Here is a 24,071-nt window from a genome sequence, read left to right on the forward strand (position 1 = left end):
TTTTTCTTTTACCCCTTTTGATAACCCAAGAGGTATTAGATCCGAATCTCAGGACTGTAGGTAATTTTATTATTTTTTATTTCTATTTTTTATCATGAAGACGTATTATGCCTTTATTCTAAGAGTTGAAAATTTAGATTAAGTATTTACATATTCTAATACCTAGGGAAGTATTCTTTATCCAATAATTAGCATTGGTATCTCTTGGCACAAGCGTGAAGTTGTTCGTGACTTAGAAGGATTTCACGTTTCACTCATTTATACGAATAACATTTTAATTCTCCGTGACTATGGTTTATGCGAGTTGAGGAAGCTTTTAGGACTTAAGCTAAATGCATTTCTTTCTATTTGACACGGCCAAGTCTTTATTTAAGTTTCTCGTTTAATTTAGACATAGTAACACTTCTATAGCTTTTTATTTGATTGTTTTTGAACGGTATATAATTATAAATTATTAAATAGAGTAAACTTATTCTTTTCAAAGGAAACTCCCTCCGCATTTATTCATTTTGTAAAGGGTTTAGCAATTTGTGTAGTACCTACATATCTTTCCTCATACTTCCTTGTCCATGGCCCATGTGGACATTCCTAGGTGAAAATCCTAGGTACATCCCCATGGAAATGTTATATACACTTAAACCTATTTTACCCTGATACACTCATTTTTCGTATGCATGTTGGTCAAATGCTTTGACCAGCTTTTGTTAGTAAGATAAAACTGATTAAGTGCTCGTATTATTGGAAAGATGAAACCGATGTGTAACATATATAATCATACCTATCAGAGAGGAGAACCCGAAGAGAATTTTGATACGTTTTCATTGATAAGATGAAACTGTTGCTATACTCAAACTGTCAAAAAGATGAAAAATGATGTTTAACATAAGGCATTGGTACAATCCTCCCCAAAGAGAACATAAAACAACACTTGATTTGATAAAGTTTTCTGTCGGTAAGATGACACAAATATTTTTCATTACGTGTTGGTAGCTTTGTGTCGACCTATAACGCAATTTGTCCGACTGGTATCATGAGATATTTCTAAACATTTTTAGTGGGTGATTCTTCAGTCTTTATAGTTTTTCTTCTTTCCATGATTTTCACCATTGAAACACCAATAAAAACTATAAAAATGATCTCACTGGAAGATAATTGTTTGATTTCAACATATTTACAATACAGAAAAGCTTTAAGGAATTAATATAAGAGTCCTTAGGTTGGGAGAGCCGTGGAAGATTATAGGTATTTTCTAATAAGTTTGACCAATAAGAGGCAAATTGACTAAGTCAACCCAAATGCGAGTGTGGCAGGTAAAAATGGTGAGTGTATATAAAACTTCTCCATCCCCCAGTTGTCTACTGGGCCTATCGCCACTTCACCGAACAACAAAATGTCAATTGCGATCCTTATCAGTGTAGATAAAAGAAATGGTGAGTGTGTTTAAAATTTTCCAAAACAGTTTCCCATCAATAAAGCAAAGAGATCAATAAAGGAAAATGTTAAATACATCCGGCCTATTTAACTGTTGTTCTAAATTTTTTACCAAATTTTCTACTGCATAAATTAGCATCTGAGCGAAAATTCGTCGGGTTCAATATTATATACGCTAATATCACATATAATACTTAGATGAACTTGCGAAAGATGCATCATAGTTGATTTAGAGGTCATTCTCTTTCGTCATATATATCGGGACGGTGTGTGATACTACAATCATAACTAAGGCTGTCAGGACTAGTATGTGAGACTATTTTCTAGATTCAGAAACTAATAACTAGTCTGAAACTGGCCGAGATTGTGTAACTTCACTCTCAGGTGCTTTTATCTAATAGACAGTTCCCATTTCAAAGAAACAGTATGAAGAAAAACAAACTTGAAGGATAAGGAAAATAAAAAAGGCAAAGGATAAGATCACCACCATGGTGTACTTTGGTCCACCCTATCTTATCTTATCTTTTGACAAAAAGTGAGAACTCAAAATTGAAAAGACAATTAAAACCCTACAAAATATTTTTTATGTCCATCTCATCCCCCCATCACCATCCTTATCCAGTAGTTTCTCACTTCATAAGAAATAAGTTTTCTTTTTTTTTTTTGTTGAACTTATATAAGAAATAAGACTTATCTTTGAAAAGAAAATGAACTAAAGGTCCCTCAGTGTAGATTATTTTTTTTTTTTTATTTTTTTTGTAAAAATTGACTATGATTGTCACTATACAGCATTGGTACATCAATTAGATGTGATAAAGACAATAACCACAAACGCATTGGTATATCAATGATGTGTTAAAGACGATAACTGCTAAGTTTAAACCATAACAGAAACGACCCTAAAATCCAACTAATTTACGGTCACATTTCATGGTTCAGAATATATTGAAATCCTTTTCTATATTGATATCAATAATGGAAAACATTACTAGCAAGATAACCTAACTAATTATCAAGTACAATCTCAGTATACACTATTTATTGTGAGAGATAAGGTATCCTATGCTTTTCCATAAATCTAATAGACTAAAGATTGTCCAAATAATTATGTAGTTAGGTGGGCATTTCCTAAATCTGTACTCTAACAACAACAACCACACCAGACATAATAAAGTGTTAATTCTATTTTGTTTTTCAATTTGTGACCTGCTCACCGTTTTAAACCCATATATCCACTGTTGGATGAATTGAAAATATATCCACTGTTGGACGAATTGAAAGGGGAAGAATCTACCATCTAACAACAACAACCACCCCAAATACAATGTTTTAAACCCATATATCCACTGTTGGATGAATTGAAAGGGGAAGATTCTACCATCTAAGAGCAACTCCAACGCGGACCTGACTAAGGCTAAAAATTGCAGTCGGTTGGGACGGAGGCCCCAGCCGATGCTTCAGTCACCCCTAACATTAAGGGCGGCTGAAGCAGTCCCCAACATGACCGTTGGGGATGATCTTGGTCGTTGAATAAAATCCAACGGCCAGGATCTTCTTCCATTTTTTTTCGTTTTTTTAAATGTAATTAGTTTTAAATTTTTTTATTCTAAAACAACTTACACATTAATAATTAAAATACATCCATGAACGTGTTGGTCCCGAATAATTTTTCAACCTTGAAAAAAAAATATTATTTCAAAAATAGTTCAAACACGTGTTTTGTCTATACACAAAACCACACACGTTTCTCGCACACCAACAAAAATGCCACACACGCAGTTCCCACATAAACAAATTTTCGGCCTCAAGAGAGGCTGAAGCTGGAGCTGAATTTTTGAGGTTGAGCTGAGACCAAAAATTTTAGGTGAAAAAGTAATTTTTTCGGCGTAAGACAGACTGCCATTAAACTTGCTCTAACAACAACAACCACGCCAAATATAATAAGGGAAGTGTTAATTCTGGTTTGGTTTACAATTTGTGACCAGTTCACCGTTTTAAACCTATATATCGACTGGTGGATGAGTTGAAAGGGGAAGAATCTACCATCCAAAAAACTACAATTTGAAAAGATCAACAAGATAAATTTATATGAACTCCTTTAAGCCGTCTCTGGCCATGGTTTAGTCCACTGGAACGATTTCAGGGCAAAATAAACTAGCAATCTTTTTACATGACCACGGGCCACGGCATTGTTTGCCAAATCCAAATTTTGAGCTCGGGTAGATTATGGAATCATCTCATAATAATGTTTTTACTTGTCTTAATTTATGGACATCTAATTCTTCAAAAGAGTTGATTGGAAAGTAACATGTTTCATATTTAAAAATTGAAAACCAACCAACACTCAACACGACTACTCTATAAGTATACATCACCTGGACATCTCCCATATCCAAGTCTCATCTTAATATTACCATAACTTCCAAGCAAAGAATGCAAGATAAGTATGTGAAGAAAGGGTATAACCATAAAACCAACAAAATATGGATAGGAATAGTTTAGTCAATTGTGTTTCCTTCTTATCAATCATGTAACCCAAGGAAGATAGTTTAACATCAAAGTTAATAATCTTTCCTCTAAAGTTTATGACCATTAACAAATTTTCGGTGTTACTTTCTATCCTTCTTTTTTGACAAAAGGATCATTTACGTTCCTAAATAGCCCAGAATTAGAAACCCGAATCCCTACATTGGACTTGATCTTATAGTAATAGTAATGTTCCAAATGCATTCATTAAAGGGGTCGAAGATGAATCATTATGCAACTACTTTGTAATAACTATCGTAGTTAATGTAAAAAAAAAAAAAAAACAGATCGAGTTATGAATACTTAATTATAGGGAAATTACTTGCTCTCAACAATATAAAATAAAACTATAGATAAAATTAAACTTGGGGGGTCTTAATGAACAATGACAAAAAGAGTTAATTGATGGTTGTTGTTGTTGTTAAAGATGGTGATTGTGATGATGAAAATCTGTTAGAGAGAAACACCTGGTTGGTTTATAGCTCTTGATCTTCCTACTTTCATGTTTCTTTGACAAATATACATTATCTTCTTCTTCTTCTTTGATGTTATTACCAGATTCATGATCAACATCACTTTGTTCTTCATCATCTTGATCACTTTGTTCTTCATTAAGTGTAAGTAGAGGCATTGAAACTGGATTAACTGAAGATGTATAAAATGTTCTTGATCTTCTTCTTCTTTTACAAGCTATCAATGTTCTCCTTCTCTTGTTAAATGGATTTTCAATCTTTCCTAAACTTCTTACTGTTGTTGCTTCTGATAAATTTGCAAATGATTTTGATTTTCCTGTGAAGAAATTTGACAATCCTCTCCTACAAAAACCCTAAACTTAATTACTTATTGAATCTTCTCAAGAGAAAAAAAAAAACACAAATTAATCAATCTCAAACTTCCAAATCTCTAGGATCAAGAAGATCATTCATGAAATTAGTCATAATCGAGTATTAATTACTGAATCTCAAAATGATTTGTCAAAATTTTCAGATCAGTTCTATTGTTCTTGAGTTAGAAGATCGGGAAGAATACTTACTTGATAGGAAGAGAATCTTCAAGCGATTCCAAAGAACATAAAGAACTTTTAAATTTACTCTGGATTTCAGTCTCATCTTCTTCTCCAACTTCATCATCATCAGTACTTGATCTACTACTCTCAACATCATCAATCGAAGAACTATCAGAGTAAGAACCTAAATCTGGATCTACAGAGAAACAAGAAATCTTCGTTTTATAATCTTGATCTTTCAGTTCACCTCCATTAATGAAAGAATTCGAACTTGAACTCTTCAAGTTATTACTGAGTTCGTTAACATGATCAACGATGGAAGTTGTTTTTGTTGATTGAGAATGAACATCGCCGTGAAATCCAACGGTCGGTCCGACGGAAACCTCTCTGGTACCAAAAACAAGAGACATCTCTCTTCTTCTTTTGAATTCTGATGATGATAATCTATCTCTTCTTTTATATAGATACTTTCTCTCACTAAGATATTTATTTCCTTTTAATCTGGATTTTCAACCTTCACCTCTTCGGATTGTAGTTCGTAAAGATAGTAATTTTGAGATTAGGTTTGTTGTCATCAATCGATGATTGAAGAGGAGAAGAATAGGAAAGGAAAGTGAGTTTATAGGATAAAGATTGAGAGGGTGAAGAGATAATAAGTAGAAAAGAAGGAATGGGGAAGGAAAGTATTTATAGAGAGAGAAAAGTGGAAAATATAGAGAGAGAAAGTGATGAGAGGAGATGAGAAGATAGAAAAACGTTCGCCGGCGGCATATTCGCTACCTAAAAGGCTGACACGGTTTGACACGTTCTTGATGGTCTATTAACTTCCGTGACATTCAAGAAAGAGAAAGAGAGAGAAATTCACTGCCTTATCGATCGGTCTTATCTTCAAGTTTGGCCTTTTTAGTAATATCCCAACTTATAAGGACTTTTTACGCTAGCGGTCTAGCCTCTAGGCCAGGGGGTTAATGTATTCTAGAACCGAAAGTGGTTCATCCACATAGGGTTTTGTTCATGTGGTAATAGAGCTGCTCTCATTGAGATGTCATATGATTTAGAAATACAAGGACCATGCCATTCCTATAGAAATACATGGAATTATCGAATTTGAATATAAATAAAATATTTAGTCAATTTTTTTAAAAGTAAAAATAAAAATAAAATACGACGATGATAAATAAAGAATCCGTCTAAATCACTCTCTTGTTTACCGCTTTAGAAGTGTGCAAAGAAATCAAAATATTTTGTCTCACTCGCCACATAAACTGAGCAGTGTACGTTAGTCGTCAGCCAATAAATAGTGTAATAAATTTGTCAGACTTTAGACTTAGTTGGACTTTAGACTTAGTTGGACTTTAGACCTCTTTTATTTAATGATTTAAATTAAACGGTTGTCGTGTTTACCACATCTTCATGATGTATCAATGACTTGTAACGACTAACGTAGATCGTAGTCGATTTCTCAAATAAAAAAAACTCAGCGTGTACGAGAGAGTGACTTAGGCGAGTGCTTTATGGTTTTTCCTGAAAATACTAAGATAGAAACTTATTACTAGTATATTTATTAATTTGTATCAGAAAAGTATAAAAGAATAGATTAATCTTAGAATAGTTTTAGGTATTTAGTGTTTCTACTACAGCTTCATTATAGTTATGAACACATTTCATCATAAAATTATAAGCATATTTCATTCTTATGTTGAATAGAAGTATGTCCTAAGCAAGCTATATAGATCAATTGAAGTGAAAATAGAAATTAAGAGACAACTAAAGTTGGGGAGAAGATTCAACTAGAAAAGAAAGGTTGGTTGCCTGCCTCACTTTCAACAAAAAAAAAAAAAAAAAGGTTGGTTGCCTTGGAAAACAAAAAGATTGGGAGTACACAATTTGGAAGAAAACACAAGTAAAAATGAAAGGTTGTTAGAGGATGTGTGAGCAACAATATTTTGTGATATAGGAATGTATCAAAGAGTGAATAGAAGTCTAGAACCTTCTAACTAAATTGGTCATGGGTCATGAACTTGAGAACAGTACTGAAGCATCAATTAACAATAAAAGTAAATAAACTACATTGATCAATCAATATCAAGGAATATCTCAAAATACATAATTTCAAGAGGGCAGCTCAGGACTAAGAAGAGGGAGACAAACATGGAAGAACAAAGCCTATTAAGATCCAAGGATGAAGTGTTTCTTATATTTCACCTCTTAACAATATCTGAATATTTTCTGATTAGAATGTCAACAATTCACCCAATATCGAAGAAAAAAAACTTTCTTCCTTCAGCTTTGTCCTACTTAGGCTAAAGAAGGCAAAAGAATTTCTCCAACAAAGAATTTTAAACTTTCGGACAAAAAGCTTGAAAGTAATCCTAATGGATTCTCTTTTCAAACATAAAGAATAAGTACCTAAAGAAGGCCCCTGCTTCCAAAAATGATCGAAAAATGATTCAAAAAGCTTAGGCTATGTCAATCTTTTATGCTTTTTAGCACCAAAATGTTTAACTATGAATCTATAATAGGAGTATATCTTAACCTGTGTGAATGAACTCGGAAATTCCAAGCATAAGCTCGTCGACACCTAAAAAGAAGAAAAAAGGTAACCCGTATGGGCCTTTGGAAATAGGAGTCTAAAAGGTATATACGATAAAAACTCATAAAGACTTGTTCTGCTCTCAATATAAGAATGCAAAACTAAAAAAAAATCAATGATTTACAAAGAGGGCAGTTACATAAGAATGGTTTCATTGCATAGAGAGGGTTCCCAGTTGCTAACATAAACAAGCGAGTAATTATACTCGTTCAAGTTACGTGAGATAAATTTGTTATAAGTTCAACAGGCTATGTAACAGAAGAAATTTTAATCAATATAGACGAAGACTTAGTTTTTTCATTGATACGCAAAACTGCTACAAAATACTTACAAGCATGTTGCCCTAAGCAGTAAGGATGGAAATGGGCGCCTTGCAGTTGGGGGCAAGATCAACCAGCGGACAGTTCCTACTGATAGAGCCGAGTAACACGCCTGAGTTTTCACACTCTACCCTAATAATTCGAAGAATTCTCCAACGATTCAAAGTTTAATATTTAATAACTAACTCAGCTTCGACCTCGGATCGACTTAGGCTACCCCTCAAACTGGAGTTGACCTTCGAGTAGTCTATTCTGAAGTACATCGGTCTGACACCAACTGCTTAGGTTGCATCCCAAACAGAAGAGATTAAGTTTTCTTTTTCTTTTTCTCTGAATGAAAGAACAACGTTTTATTTCATTAATAACTCTTGTCTCTTCAAATGTGGAAGTTCGAAACCCTTCGAGCTTCAAGATCCATAAGAACAATCAACTACCGAAGTAGTTTGAAACATACCATTGGTTTGACATTAAGTGCATATTATAATAAAGAATTGTACATATAATTTAGAACCTAATACAATACTTTCATTACCCACCAAAATGAATCAGAAAAGTAGGAAGAGAACAAACATAGGAGTTGGAAATGTTATTAAAGGGAAGAGATTGAGATTCTACCTGAAATTTGCATTGGTATAGGGTATACATAATCACATAACAGCTGAAGAAGAACGAAGTGGGCTGTTGAGTTTTCCGTTGGGGCTTCTATACTTGAAGCTCCCTAGCTTTCCGGGTTTCGGCTGGAACAGAGAATTGAGCATCTTCTCCAAACTCTGAGCTGTGTATTTTGCATATTTGCTAGAACTCACATCTTGCTCCACCAAGGGACCGTAATTCTGCATATAGCTTCTGTAAACAGGAACAATAGCCTGCACCACCAGATGACAAGTCTTCTCTCTAAGATCCTTCTCTGATATGACCCAATTTGACTGTTTCTTATACATTTCATCAAAAGCCTCGTTGAATGCTTTAAGCCGCTTCTTGACAAGATCACGAGCAGTAGCTCTCCCACCCGAAAACATAATTAAACCGTCCCTGCTTAATAAAGCGGGAAGCTTCGCCCAAGTCTCTCTCAAGTAGACTGCAGCATAATATTCCTTATATTGTTCGTGTTCTCTCAACCAAACATCACCTAAGAGACCCCCAAGCTTTGTACCATTCAAATGTTTGTATAAATGCCAATGATTATTCATCATAAAGATGTAAGAGAGGGTTATATCCTCATAACCTTTCGACCATGTTTCCAAATTCAACTCAATGGCCTTGATTATATTCAAGATTGCGTCATTTAGAAGCCTTTGTTGGAATTTCTCTTGCTTCCAACTTCGCTGAATAACCAGAACTTGGGTGAGAATTGGCCTATAATCATCACCAAGTAACCTATTACAGTAGTCTGTGATAAAGCTAACCAGTCTGGGGACACTGCCATCTAAAGGAGGAGGAGCCTGCCTTTGTAGCTCTACTTGAACCAATAGTTCCCAGAAAATCTCACAAGCACCTTCAATAACCCCTTTGATGAGATCCCTCGTTAGGTTCTGGATGTCGATACAAGCTTTTCCTCCAAAAAGTCTATTAAAATCCAATCTCAACTTATTCAAAGACGCAAATATATCGAGCAACTTCAAGAGCTTGATTGGGTCTTTCTTACTTTCAGTAACCGTCTTCCCGAACTGGAGGAAAGCGAGTATTCCAGCTTGAGCAGCAATTTTCGCAAAACAACTCATCCATATATCAAGTCCAATCTTCTCAAAAACATCGTTACACAAATTATATTCTGCCTCAAAGAGGTGTTTAACAGCAAATTCTAAATGCTTACCCCACTTGGCAATGTAGCCTTCTATACTTTGCACATCATTGAATTCAGATAAAGATATCTCGAGGTAATCAAGATCGAGTGCCTGCAAACTTGCCCTAACATTCGAACTACGAACTTCAACATAGATAGAAATGCATTTATCTAGTCGATCATTAGCAGTTAATCTCTCAATAATAGCTTGTAATTTCTGAATAACAGATACCGGTAGAGGCGAGGGAGCAATACAAGCCTGCTCTCCCGTTGAAGATGACATGGGGAGAGGAACATTATGTTCCATCAGAAGCCTCCTGAATTCAGCTTCTAATTTTTCTAATGCAGCGTAGAGAAGCCCACCGTCAAGCCTAGCTCTCTCTTCATCAGTCTGCAACTCTCTGAGATTCTTTAAAGATTTCTTCAAATTTGATAGAAAACGTTCATCTGCAACTGTATTATCCTCAAGATATTCAACAATATCCTCCAACCATTGAATAGCTAGCCCACAATTATCGGCGAGAAATTTCAACGCCTCTTCGAGGCGTTTGAGAACAGAAAGATAACCAGGGAGATCGGAACGAGGATCTGATAAGAGAGATTTTTCGAGCCCATGAACGGCATCAAAAACCTTCAAAACAGCAGCAGCTGGACCTACTGCTTGATCAATGTGGCCTCCTACTTCAGCCAGAGCATCTTTATGCGCTCTAATTGGACGAACAGCAGCTTCTAGAGATGGTAATCTCTGGATAATTTCTTCTAATCTTGGCCCAGTTTTCTCCAATGCAAAACCAAGAGCTTTTGATTTTTCTAAGCTAATCTTCAAAGATTTCCTAGCTGATAATAGATTCTCTAATCTCCTCGTTGTTGATGCCATTCTAAAAAAGAAACCCTAAATCTAGTAACCACCCACCACTACAAGCTAATCCAAAAATGAAAACCCAAACCCTAAAATGAGTTTTTGAACACAGAAATTTGTTTCACACAGAAAATCCAAACTCAAACTGATACTCTGAAGTCAATAAGTACTAAATTGAATCAATATTCAACATTTTCCATGGATTTGTATCTTATAAGTTGTAACCTTGGATTCATCGGAAAGGGGAAAAAGTAAATCAACCAGGACTTACTGAGAAATCAAATTCCATTTTTCTAACCAAACTTCACCAACTGAAGTATAATAATCAAGAATCAAACCAAACACAACCACCAAACTAGTAGTAAAAGATTTTCAAAAATGAAAAGCAACCAAAAAGTAGCGATCGAAATAAGTAGAGAGAGAGAGAGAAGAAACTCACACTTTATGGGGTTAAGAAAGAGAATAATTAGGGTTTGATTATAGATCTCTCCGTCTTAAGGGATTCGAATCGAACTTGTTAGACTCTTAGTTGTGTTTCCCTTAAAATTCTGAATCAGAACTAATTCCTTTGGTATATAGAAGTGTGAAAACAAAAAGTGAAGAACCCTAAATCTGAAAGACAAAAAACCGAAAGGGAACCACTTTTTACTAAACTAGCTAGTTTGTACAAAGTGCATGACAGTAAAACTCCATCTCTCTCTCTTTCTCTCTCTACAAACCCACGCACTTTCTCTCTCTAGATAAAACCAAGTGTGAATCCGCAAATTTTACTCAGGCGAAAATAATACTTACTCCTTTGGAGTCTCTCTGGACTGACGTAACATAAATCTAGCCTGGATGAATATAACTATTTTGTCTTGTGTAAAATGTTTTGTTACATAGATGTTTGAATTATTGAACAAGAAACACTATACATGGCATATTCTTTTTGTTTTCTTATGAAAGCAAACATAAATAGACAAAGGACCAATTCAAAAGAGAAATTACCTCTCCCATTAATTAAAGAAAAAATGAGTGAAAAACTCAAAAATCTAGACCCTAATAAGAAAAAAACCCACTCAAAAATAATAATGTCAAAAAAATCTATTTTTTTAACATTTTTCAAAATGTTCACAACATATGTAATTATGTTGTTAACAAGGCAACATATTTTTTCATAATTCCATTTTTACCCTTATATGTTGACAACATATATCATTGTGGTGTTATAAAATGTTGACAATATCTATAATAATGTCCCGACTTGTTATAAAATGTTGGCGTCATATATAATTATGTTCTTAACAACATATATAATGTATTAGTCAAAATATTATTTGTTCGTTAACGGATTTGTTAAATACAAAGGATAATATGCATAACATTTTAATTTTTGTAAAGGACAAATAAAAAATGCTTTAGTCTTTATATTTATGTCGAAAGCAAAACAGAAAATGTGAAAACCATTTATTTTTTCACAAGACAAATCGAAAAATGTTGTAGCCAAAATGTTTGTGTTTGTTTGTCTGTGTAAAATGCAAAAGAAAAAAATGCGAAATATTTTGGCAAAACAATGTCTAAGCAAAAACGAATTTGTTTAAAAATTTACAAATTGTTGATACAAACTAAGATTTGTTCAGAAATTTACAAAATTGTCGAGAGCAAACCAAGAATTGTTCAGAACGCTGATTTGGGCGGAAAATTTCATTTTGGAGGGTAAAATTGTATTTTTACCTACTGGGTTTTTTCCTCATTATTATTTAGTATTGGGCCTGATTCTCTTTAACTTCCCCATTTTGGGCCTTATAATTACCGGCCCTTAATTAAAGGCCAGCGCTTTAGGGAAAGCTAAATAATTTTCGGTTAGTAAAATTTAAAGGGAATATGCAAAATTTTGAAAATTTACTAGAGAAATATATTTTATGGGAATACTTTTTAACCTCTGTCCCCACCACTCTCTTTGTCTTCTCCGACCAGGTCGTCTGCCGAAAATTTTTCCGGGCGGCGACTTGAAAAGATAAAAAAAATATATTTCACTCTCTCTCTAGAAACTCCGGCGAAGGGGTTTTCCTTCGCCGGAGTTTTTAGAGAGAGAGGGGGAGTGCATTTTTTTATTTGTTTTATCCTTTTTTCCGGCCGGCGACCTGGTCGGAGAAGATAGAGAGGTAAAAAAATATTCCCCATAAAATAAAATTGTCAAACAAAATTGACTAATTTTTGACTAAGTCTTCACACTCCGGAAACTATTTTGCTTTTCCCAAAGCGCTGGCCTAATTAAATCACAAACATACAATACTCAAATAAACTAAATTGTGTGATCTCTTGTAACAAAAAAAATAAATAAATGATGTGATCTCGTATATCACTATAGTTGATATTTGAATTCTTGAAAGTTATTTAAGAGGCTTCATAAACGTAGGCTATTTTATAGTGTGTATAATTGTAGTAGATTATTTCTCAAATGATCAGATTTCTATCTAGCTCAATAATTTATTGAAAATACTCATATGGCTCTTATTTATTTATTTTTCGTCTATTGACTCTTAATGTTTTTTTAACCTTCCAAAAATCTTCTTATAAATTCTCACACAGTCAACTCTCTTTGTCTCTCTCTTTCTTTCCCTCTCTGAAAACTCTCTTTCTCTCTCTTTTATCATCTCTCTTTCTCTTTCACTCTCTAAAACTAACACAACCTCTCTCTCTTTTTAAAAATAACACACTTTTTTCTTCAAACAGTACGAAAAATGGTTACAGATTGTATCGTCGAATAGGAAGAATGTCTCAATGACCACATTGTTGTCCTTAAATTAGTTGAAATCCACAGTGTAGTCTCTAAAGATCAGTTTTAGGTTTAAATCTCTTTGATTTAGTTTTATTTTCATTTTTTGGATGTATAGTTTTGTTAGACGGATAGTAATTTCTATATTTCCGGCAATACTATATGAACATCTCGATTTTTTTCGTTAGATTTGTAATTTAGTTAATTTGTTCTAGTAAAAATATTACTCTGGCCAACAAGGTTTGCCTAGCACCAAAACGGCTAGGCGCGAATTTAGTCGGCTCGGGCCAACAAGGTTTTTTCTTAATATTTTTTCTTTTCCTCTTCTCCTTCTTCCTTATTTTCTTCAAGGCACAAGTTTCAACCTCCATTGCTAGTAAGTTTCTCTAACTAACACTAATTTTTCCTCTCGTTCTCTCTCTAGGTAGTAAATTCTAACTTGTTTTTCTTCTTTTTATGTCTCTCTATACTCTAGCGATTTCTAACATGTTTTTTTCTTCTTATGTCTCACTCTTTTCGTTTGAATTTTGCAAAATAACTCATAAAACATCAATAATAGAGGGTAGGCCGACCGAGTACAGATTTGCTTAGCACCGAAACGACTAGTCGCGTACTTAGACAACACGGGCCAAAAATGTTTGTTCTTAAAAAATTTCTTCTTTTAAAATCTTTTTAATCTTACATATAGTGTTACTGTTCTATTACCTAACGTACCAACCAAACATTCCCCCCCCCCCCCCCCCCCCCCCTTCACCTTCTTCCTTATTTTCTCCGAGGATCAAGCTTCAACCTCATTTGCTAGTAAATTTGTCTCACTAACACTAATTTTTTCTATCGTTCTCTCTCTAATTAGTAATTTCTAATTGTTTTTCCCCTCGCACTCTATACTTTAGCGATTTCTAATATGTGTCCCTCTTGTGGTTTGAATTTCGCAAAATAACTCATAAAATATCAACATAACCCGACGACACCTTTCTTACGAATAATAAAAAGGGAAACGAGAGGGAGAGAAATAATTTTGACAAAAACAGAAAGAAAAATCAAAATGTTGAAGTTGTTTTGAAGTTAAGACTTCTTTAAATCTGGTCATTTCAAGAATTGGTCATCTTTGAAGGGTCATTTTAATAACTTGATCATTTTTATGGGGCAAGATGAAATTAGCACTTAAACATTTCTGGTAGTTTGGAAAATCATGTACACTTATTTGTTGTTTTTGAAACTATCGAAGGAGATAGGGATAGGGATAGAGGGGAAGAGGAAGAGGGGTAAGACTAAGAGATTTCATCAAGAATTGTTCGACTAACAATGTTTTGGAAATAAATGATTCAACAACTGACAATCATAGAGTAGCAGGAATTATAACCCAAGTTTCTCTGACAGATCGATGGAAAGGATGACACAAGGAAAATATTGTCAACTCTAAACCTATAATGTAACGTAATCTACCTTTTATTCGCCATTTTCCTCTGTTTCTTCCCTCCTATTCTTTTTCCTTGCCCGACTCTTTATTTACGTCTCTCCATTGGTTTTATGGAACCCTCTTCGTCTCTCTTTTCAGTCTTACAGATGAAAGATGAAAAGAAGGATATAGGGTTTCTCCTTCTCTCTTCACAATTATCAATTAGCTTACAATTACAATGAGATGATAACAACTATAAGGGCAAAATGGGTAGTAAACATTAACGTTAACCGGTGTTTAGTGGAACTGGTAATTTGAGGGTAAAACTAGAATTCGTCAAAACATGAGGGCAAAACGGTGAGTCTCGATATGGGGGGCCAAATAAGAAGTGTGTTTTTCTTTTCACTTTTGTGTTAAAATCTTCATGTGAAACAGAAACCCTAGCTTCTCTAACTCACTAGTGTTCAAAGTTTTGAAATTCGATTCTAAAATTTCTTGAAAGAGATGGCAGATGAAACAATCAGAACGGTACTTATGAATATTAGAATTTTACCTCTCTTAATTTTTTTCTATCAGAAATTTCACTGTTTCTGGATCTCCGTTTCTAAAAACTGAAGCAAATTTGATTTCTAATGATTCCTATGTGATTTGAATATACAGGCGTTTATAGAGATTCAAGGTCGCATGATAGACATCTCAGGGAAGTTGAAGCAGGTGACCTAAGATTCCCTCCTTTTCTGGTTTAGACTTGCTTATAGCTTAGATCATTTTTATTAATCTATATGAATTTTAGACTTGAATTTTTTCGTTTCAACATTAGGTGAACTAAAAATTAAGCTTGTTTTTAGGGTTTCAAACAAAAATTATTTTGACTAATCGAGTTTTGAGTATATTAATTTGACTTCCATTTACAAATTTTTATTTAAATTAGCTCAGTAAGCCCTTCATTGGCAATTAAAAATCCTTAATTGACTATTTAACAAGCTTACTATTTCCACTCTTTAACTTTTATTAGTATATCATAAATCCCTAATTGACTGAATACGAAGTATTCTGAGCTGATTTACTTCAAGTTTTTTTCTTCTTGTAATACTGTTACATGAATCTGTCGAATGCACTCAATACCAATTTCTTTTCTCTATACATTCACTCCTGGTATCGATAACATGTTCATGTATAGTCTTATCCTTGTTTTGATTACGCCAGCTTGATGACAAAGATCTTCATTGTGGTAATAATGTGAGATATAATGCATTGGCCTGATCGGATGAGAGTTAAATCGTCTTGTTCACAAGCTTTTAAATGTTGTAACGGGGGGGGGGGTCGTGAATAGAGTTTTCCTTGAACCTGTCAAGATCCGTCTTGTCTCATTGTACTATCTCTGTATGGCAAAAATCTTCATAGTTGTAATGTAATGCAAATTATAAAAGAGGCAGCCTGATCGGATGAGTATTAACTTGCTTCGTTTACAAGCTATGAAATGTTGTACAATGCCAAGTTCAATCGTGTCTCATTGACTTTTTGGCAGTTCAAGATTAAATTAGTTAGGGTTAGGGGGTGAGAACTTCACAACATAGAAAGCTAGCAGGTATCAAGTTTTAATTTTGAGCATCTGACTGACCAAGACAGTGTCCACCACAATGTAACATGAACGCGGATTGCTTTGGTACATGGTACGGGCACCAGTACAATATACTCTACCATGTGAGTATTCAGTATGGTAGGGCGTAGGGGGTGTATCGTGTACCTTTTCAATTACGCTATTTTCAGTTGCAGTATGTATAAGACTTTCCCTAGCCAATATATAACCTATACGATGCATGTAGAATAGATGCACCTACTCTTAGACATTCTATCTTTAAGAAACTTAAAAGTCTTATTTAGTTAACGGAAAGATCTTACAGTTAGCTACTAATTTAGTGGAGCTTCTAAACATTTCCAAAGAATTTGGGTCAATCAAGGCTGAAGATTTTGATACGTCAAATTTGGGGTATTGGGTTTCGATCACACTAAAAAATGGTAAGGGGAATCCAGTTTGTGGTAAGCAGGGAGAGTACAGTATCTGGTAACGCTGGTCAACATGTCTGTCTTTCGTTGCAACATCTAGTACTCAAATCTAGTTCAAGTACCGGTCTAACATGATGAATATGCAGAGCAATGAGGATACAAGGGAACTGTGGAATTCTAAAGTTTATTTATCCTACTTTTGGACAATTCATTTCGGACCCTATATAGAACAAACTAAGAAATCGTGAAACTATGGTCAGAATCAATCCCCTACAAACATTTAAGATGAGTTTTTTTTTGTTTCCCGGATTGGAACCTGAAAAATTATCAGAGAAGTAGAACAAAGAATGTTAAATACCTTACCGAACAATGCGGAGGGTACACTTATACGAATAATTACATAGAAATGTGTATCTTGGTTTTACTATTGCTTCAAAGAACGAAAGAATATCTTTTCCTGGTCTTATAATATTATAAAGATTAAAGAGTCTCATTTACCCATTTCAACTCTTGGTATTCCAGGTGCAGAACCAAATGCGCATCAAAGAGTCTGAAAAGAAACGTGCTTACTTAACATTGGAGGAGCTTCGTGAAATATCTGACGATACAAATACATACAAATCTATTGGTATAAAAAGAATACTTATCCGTCGTACTTTAATTAATGTGATGAATTCGGTTGAAAGTTGGCTACTTGATACATTTTTTTTCAGTGATGAGGATGCTATTGTCCCACTTGTTTATATAACTTTTACAAACTACTGTTTCACTAGATTCTTGTGGCTGCAATATCATCTTTTTAAATCTGATATGCGTGTTATGTGTTTTACAGGGAGAACGTAAGTCCTGGATTGCCTGAATTGGAACTCTTCTTTTAGTCCACCATGATCAAGCAATTCTAATTGATAACGGGTGATTACTCGCTTAAACAAATTTATGTATGATCTTGACTTGTCTCTATTTTAATTTCATTGTGGGTAGGTTTGTTCTGGAGCCCAAATCTGTATTGATGGATGAGCAGGGAAAGAAGTTCAAGGATAGCGAGACTGCTCTTACCTCCCTGCAGGTCATTTTCTCTCTCTAGTTTTTACCACATTGAGTAGATCTTTTTGACGAATTTATCTATTTGCTCATCTCGCTTTTAATTGCTAGAAAATGTTGAAGTGTTTTTGGGTTTTGAGCAGACATCGAAGGAGTACTTAGAGAAGCAGATGGTCGAGGTAGAGAATAACTTGAAGGAGCTCTTACAGCAAGATCCAACCCTCGCTCGCCAAATAATGTCGATGACTATGTGATGTATGCACATTGTTGCCTCCCGAGTATTACAGTCACGACGTTTACTTGTTTCATTATGAGTTCTAAATTCAGCATCCAAACTTGGGAATCAATTATTAAAGATGGTTCATCAGTTTTTGCTGTTACATGAATTTCTTGCTCTGCAATTTATTTGTGACTGAATTTGAGTAGCTTCTGAGTCTTGACTTATCTACTTCAGATGTTAAATAGCTCTATTACATTTTTACGCCTTCTCTTGTGTTAAATTGTTCGAGAATTCAAAAAAGTTGGATAAGAGAAAAAAACCTAAAAGACCTATAGATATCGAGAGAGATATCGATCTAGAGAGAACGAGAGAAGTGCAGGGCAGTAACTTCCACATTCAAAAGTTAAATTTCGAAATATTTTGGCCCAAATATTTCTATTTCCATGCTTTTGAAATTTCGACATAATCCAAAGTTTTAATCTCTCTCCAAATAATGCCTAATGAAGTAATTAAATTCCTCTCAACAAAAAAAAAGTAATTGAATTCCAAAAAAATTCGGCCAAAATGATTCCCATGTCCATGCTTAACCGATATTTCCACTGAAACCAAAATTTCATTCCTTCATTGATATATATGTGTAGTTCAGTAGTCTGATATCCAAATAGGAGCTAAATACAAGTAATTTAATCAAAACTAGAAAGCCCTGCAAATAGCTATTGCCTTACAAACCATAACTAGACTCTATGCAAAGATAGATATATCAAACACCACACGTATGTTCAACGACATTTTACAAGATTGGATGAAGAAGAATTACTTTACAAGAAAGTAAAGAATAACAAATATAATCTTGGTTAGTAATCTTGTCTCTGATCTGCTGCGTAAGGTGAGATTAGTGTTGTGCTTTAAACGTACTCGCCGCTGCATTTTCCATCATAGCTTTCGCCGTTTTCTTTGCTCAATTTAGATTTTGTCAAGGAGAAAGGCGATTGTCTTGGAGAAATTTTGTTTGCTTGGTGCTGTGAATTTTGCAGATTAAGGTAAGTGTATACAGACATACCTGCAAGAGCTGTAATTGCTCCACAAATACTTGTCATGCCTGGATTCGAACCAAATATGAGAAATCCCCCGAGCAGGATCACACATGTTTTGAACTGTCCGAGAACTACATGAGTAGTTGCTGAGGTTGCCCTGTAGAAAGTGCACAAGAAAAATATGAAGGATTTCTACATCTTTTTCAAGATCATATGTGAGTAGTTTATTGCGTCATAACTACATAAGTATGCTCATTTTTATTTTAGCTAACATTGTTTGGGCATTAGAATTTGTAATGTAGACAACTTGTGTGCAACCCTTTCCGTGCAAGCCAGTTTTTAACGAAAGTTCCGATGGCCTCTAATATGGTATCAGAGCGCTAGCGTTTAAGGGACGGATCAGGAATTCGTAACCTTGGCCTTGCATGGTGGGGAGTGCCAAGTGACTTCAGCCACGGTGACGAGGAGTGGTATTAACATATCCCGTATCACTGATTCACTATGCATTGGAATTTGTAAAGTAGATCAAGTTTTGGGGGCCTTGGGCAATCATTTCTTTGCAAGGCAGTTTTCAAGGAGAGCTAGGCCCAAGCGCCTGTAACAGTATATTCGGATACTTGTACTAAATCGTGTTAACCACAGAAAAATCAAAAATCTAGGTTAACGTCATCTAGGTATAAGTAACAATTTGTGAGCCAAAAGCAAAACAACATAGAAAGTAAAGCAAAAGAGGCAATAACTAAGACAAGAAAATGATTCACAAATGTGTCCATCTGTAAGCCTATTTTCACTCAGCATATCTTCAAACTCATACTGGTGTCTCGGTGGGTAATTAAATTGCCAAAAAGTGATCAATCCACAATCCTATTACCGTTTGTATCAACAACACATTCTATACAACATATGTTACTAAGGTAAGTAACCAGAATCGTACTTGTCTAAAAAGCTAGCTTGAAATGACTTACCCGAGCGCTAAAGCACCAGACCACTGCAGTAAAAATCCAAGAACAGCGGACAGTAAAATGGCTGATGTGCTGTTTCGGTTCCAATCAAAGGCTAAGACACCTGGAGGATCGAGCCAAGGCATCAAGGCCACCAGAAATAACAAAGTTATTGGTGTAGTTTTCCACATTAACCTGCTCGATGGTTTAGATATTGCATAATTAGACCAATAAATCGTACAGCAGAATTAGTGTTTTCGGGTTGTTCATATTGAATTATCATCTCAGAGAAGAAAATTCATCAAAGAAGAAAAGACGACTTACGCCAAGGCGGTCCAGTTTTCCTGCTGCTGTAGATTGGACCAAAGGATTTTGTTAACAGCACTGGGTATTATCCATGCCAGTGCTATACATGCACCAAAGAAATGGAACTGTAGGTCAGTAACCGTAGCCACCGCAACACCAATAGATACTACAGTAAGTGCTAGCACCTGAAAAAATTATAGATCGAGTTATCCATTCGGCCAAAAGCCAGACCGCCAAAATAGGTTGAAAATTAAAATCGAGATGAGCAAAAGAAACGAGTTTGCAGCTGAAAATCAAAATAGAGAGTGATTACCTTCTGGTAGGAAACTTTATTTTTAAAGAACACAAATTCTGCAAGAACGATTGTCGGAGTTACAGCAATCTTAGCCATCTGATAAAAACCGACACTGAAAAAAAAAACATCAATATTTATAACATGTCCATGCTAAAATGACGAGGGTGTCGAGTAAGGTAGGCATATCTCACCTATTATACTTCAAACTGACATTAGCAAGGCCATTGGAGAGAGACATGACTACGCCAAGAGCAAGTAGAGAAGTAAATGGAGTTGACTTTGATGGAGGGGATGCCGGGAGAAGCTTGAGGGCTTTAAGAATAGCCATCAAGAACCAGCTCAAGAAATAGTGGATAAAAGTGAGGAAGATGGGATAATTAAATCCAACTTTTCCGAGTACCTACAAATTAGTTTTTATCAAAAAAAAAAAAACCCATCAAATTGTAAAGAAATAAATTTGATGAATTATAAATCAAGAGAAACAGAAAACAAAACGGTGCATACCAATTTGTTGATCAAGATAATACCAACAGAAACCAAGAAATTGAATGAAAGTGCAACAGTTGGACCACATATCCTTTGTTGTTGACGTTTTGCACCATCAGATGTACGCAACTCGTTGAAAAGCGACGCTCGCAGGTCTTCAAGGGCTTTTCCTGTCGTCAAAGAAAATGAAGAAAAAGAAATGCATATCAGGATTAAAAACAAAAAGGAAGAAGATGAGGAGCATTTGAAATTTGAGAACGAATTTACAGGGACTTAGTACGTCAAAGATTTGAAGTCTGCTATCTTCTAATCAAAGTTTACTTGATATTATGCAGACAAAAGCAAAAAATCAACTTCATGCTCTTCTTAAGTGATACGAGTTTATTCACATCATGTACAAACTTACAACCCCTCCTAAACCTTGCACATGAATACCGTCGGAGGCCAGCCAAACTCACATTCTACATGTTTTACCCACAAAGCACATTGTCGTGAAACTGGGAAGGTCAAATAAGATAATAGAAGAAAGTTGTAGATGGATAGATATTAACACTGGTACAAATTGAGTTATGTATGGAATCTCCATCGACACTACTTCATAAAAAGAGTGTCTCTATTCGAGCCACTTCTTATAACGTACATTATAGTAGGGCATGTTTCTGCCGACGTGTATTTCCACCTTACCTATATATGCTTTGTAATTTGACTATTTAATCCTACATTCCTACTCAATAGTTTCACTTCTTATTCAAGCCAGTCTATCCGTGGAAGATTCCTGCCCGATTTCTCTATGACAACTATACCCTCATTACGAATTCAACGAAAATGTCCAATAAAAATTCAATGCATATGTCGAATGCCCTAGTTTTCTTTTAAGGAAGATCAAATAATTTTGTGTCCTTTCCGCATCTTGCCATATGAGTTCATAGCTTCATCAATGAATATGCAGGTGCAAGGGAAACTTATATATTAATAACTTCCTCAATGACAACAAATAAAACCTCCCGAAATTCTCGAACCACCAAGTTTTGGATGTTAATCATTTTAAGTTTATTGCATCATAATATCTGTTTTTTGACAGTAATTGTTTAGGAAGGTATTTTTTTTTGTTGAACTAGTTTAGGAAGGTATTGATGGTGATCTCTAAGTTTATATCATAATCAAATTGAGTTTATAACTATCTATAATTGAACTTCAAAGTATCAATAATAGCACTAGAATGACTCAAAATAGACAACAAAAAGGAAGTTTTTCAACCCTAATTGAAACAAATAAAAACCCCAAGTATCTTATTACAGCAAATCACTATATAAAGTAAAGGTGATCATCTTAGATCTCCATTTTTATCTAGAAGAAGATCTTTCCACTTATTCATTACTTCAATAAATTCATTCCTTGCTTCTAAAATACAATTAAAACCCACACAGAAATCACATTTGAAACTTAAAAATCAGCAAAAAGGAAAACCAAAAAAACAAAGACAGTAGTAACCCTACTCATGAAAAAGTGTAAAATAAACAGTAACCCTTAGTAGATTGAGATTAGGGTAGTACCTCTCTCTCCGGCATCACTGTCTTTACGCTTGAGAATTTTCCTTACATCTTTCCTGATTAAGAAATTTAACATCTTTCTGCTACAAAGCATTTCCCTTTTACAAAACTCTGTAATGGCATAAGAAGAAGAGAGAAAGAGAGAGTTTAATGTAGAGAGAGAAAATGTGGGGTAGAGAGAGAAAGAGAGAGGAAGCTTATTAGGAAGGATTGAAGATTGGGTCTCCCTCAGTAAACTAACAAGGAAAGGCAGTGAAGAGAGAGTTTAGAGAGAGAGAGAGAGAGAAAGGGAAGATTGGGGAAAATGTCTGAAGTGAGAAGAAGCGGAGGAGATTGAGGGAATGAGAGTGAGAAAATTGAGAAATCAACGGTCACTTGAGAAACCAGCCGACAGTTTTGGAGTGTGATGGAAACCAGCCAAACTGATAATGAAACCCAAGATTCCATTGTGAGTAGAAATAGAAATCCACCCTTTAATGAAAGTGTGTTGAATGAAGTTTTTTTTTTTTTGGCTTTACCCCCTTATCTTAGATTCGTAATTGAGCATACCTCCCTCACTAATTGGTACCCGAGTTAGTCATAATAAGATTAATAGAAAATCAATTTGCAATGCGGTTTTCAGATAATCTCATCTCATTCTTGAAAGTCAAACGCAACCTGAATCCTTTTATAAGAATAGTAAACACAATCACTTCAACAAGAAAAGAAAGTCAGCACTGTCAGGTAAGTTCAGTTATCAAGCTCAATTACCAATTAATGTGGAGAGGGGGTAAGCTCAGAAAAGAAAATCTTAGTTAAATAAACTAGAGGCACGAATGAATGAATTTTAGGTTTTACCAGATTACTTTAAAGAGTCTTTACATGGTTATAAGGTGTGGAATCTCTTTGATGATAAAAGTTATTCAAGTCATGATATATCTACATATAACATTTATGGTGAATTTATGCCACGTATTATAATGACTCTCTGAGTCAATGTAACAGAAAATGAGATTTTGGAGCGGGACTAACTTTGGACTTTATGTGTCCATAGGTACCGTAACCGGACTAGATTCCTTAAACTAGGCAAAAGTTTCTTATGTAAACACTTTTTAGTTTTTTTTTTTTGTTGAAATTACGCTTATTAGTTAGTATATGTTTATGTTTCCTTACTATTGTAACAATTTTAGTGTCTCTTAGGTTAGACGTTATAATGTCATGTGTATGTACACATGATTTTTATAAAAATTGGGCAAAAATGGTGGACCCTTGGTACATAAACTCCATATAAAAGAATCTAGTTTATTCTTTCGATCAAGGCAGAAACATTTTTGTTTTGAATAATCCGTAACATTTTATCATATGCTAATGAAATCAATGTATATATTAAATGTCACATATATTAAAATTTGTTCTTTCAACAAAAAAAAAAAAAAAAAAAAAAAAAGATAAAATTTGTTGATGTTATCTCACAACATTAGTGCACCCGCAGATTTGTTGAATAACAACAAATTTTATAACGTAAGACAACTCATTG

At 34.6% G+C, this 24,071-nt stretch overlaps 4 protein-coding genes across 4 annotated transcripts; 1 reads left to right on the plus strand and 3 right to left on the minus strand.

Annotated features, from left to right (window-relative positions):
- Positions 1 to 4,251: 4,251 nt before the first annotated feature.
- Positions 4,252 to 5,859, minus strand: LOC147564368 (stress response NST1-like protein). Its single transcript, XM_086645426.1, has 2 exons — positions 4,991 to 5,859; positions 4,252 to 4,772 (listed from the first exon to the last, which is right to left on the minus strand). The coding sequence occupies exons 1-2, from the start codon at positions 5,371 to 5,373 to the stop codon at positions 4,379 to 4,381; spliced, it is 777 nt and encodes a 258-aa protein (XP_086501552.1). The 5' UTR covers positions 5,374 to 5,859; the 3' UTR covers positions 4,252 to 4,378.
- A 2,456-nt stretch (positions 5,860 to 8,315) lies between these two features.
- On the minus strand, positions 8,316 to 11,375 carry EXO70G1 (exocyst subunit exo70 family protein G1). The gene has a single exon (XM_086645439.1). The coding sequence runs from the start codon at positions 10,534 to 10,536 to the stop codon at positions 8,524 to 8,526; it is 2,013 nt and encodes a 670-aa protein (XP_086501565.1). The 5' UTR covers positions 10,537 to 11,375; the 3' UTR covers positions 8,316 to 8,523.
- A 3,638-nt stretch (positions 11,376 to 15,013) lies between these two features.
- Positions 15,014 to 18,204, plus strand: PFD1 (PREFOLDIN 1). Its single transcript, XM_086645467.1, has 6 exons — positions 15,014 to 15,203; positions 15,336 to 15,389; positions 17,205 to 17,310; positions 17,515 to 17,521; positions 17,664 to 17,748; positions 17,867 to 18,204. The coding sequence occupies exons 1-6, from the start codon at positions 15,180 to 15,182 to the stop codon at positions 17,975 to 17,977; spliced, it is 387 nt and encodes a 128-aa protein (XP_086501593.1). The 5' UTR covers positions 15,014 to 15,179; the 3' UTR covers positions 17,978 to 18,204.
- A 332-nt stretch (positions 18,205 to 18,536) lies between these two features.
- On the minus strand, positions 18,537 to 23,003 carry LOC147564371 (nucleotide-sugar uncharacterized transporter 2-like). The gene is made up of 7 exons (XM_086645455.1): positions 22,559 to 23,003; positions 21,024 to 21,175; positions 20,711 to 20,919; positions 20,538 to 20,631; positions 20,243 to 20,409; positions 19,943 to 20,113; positions 18,537 to 19,134 (listed from the first exon to the last, which is right to left on the minus strand). Exons 1-7 carry the CDS (start codon positions 22,647 to 22,649, stop codon positions 18,849 to 18,851), a joined length of 1,170 nt encoding a protein of 389 aa, XP_086501581.1. The 5' UTR covers positions 22,650 to 23,003; the 3' UTR covers positions 18,537 to 18,848.
- Positions 23,004 to 24,071: the final 1,068 nt, after the last annotated feature.

The sequence above is a fragment of the Eschscholzia californica genome, unplaced genomic scaffold, assembly GCF_041429995.1.
Source record: "Eschscholzia californica isolate CP2 unplaced genomic scaffold, dmEscCali1.0.p SCAF_1, whole genome shotgun sequence".
In the NCBI taxonomy this organism is placed as follows: domain Eukaryota; kingdom Viridiplantae; phylum Streptophyta; class Magnoliopsida; order Ranunculales; family Papaveraceae; genus Eschscholzia; species Eschscholzia californica.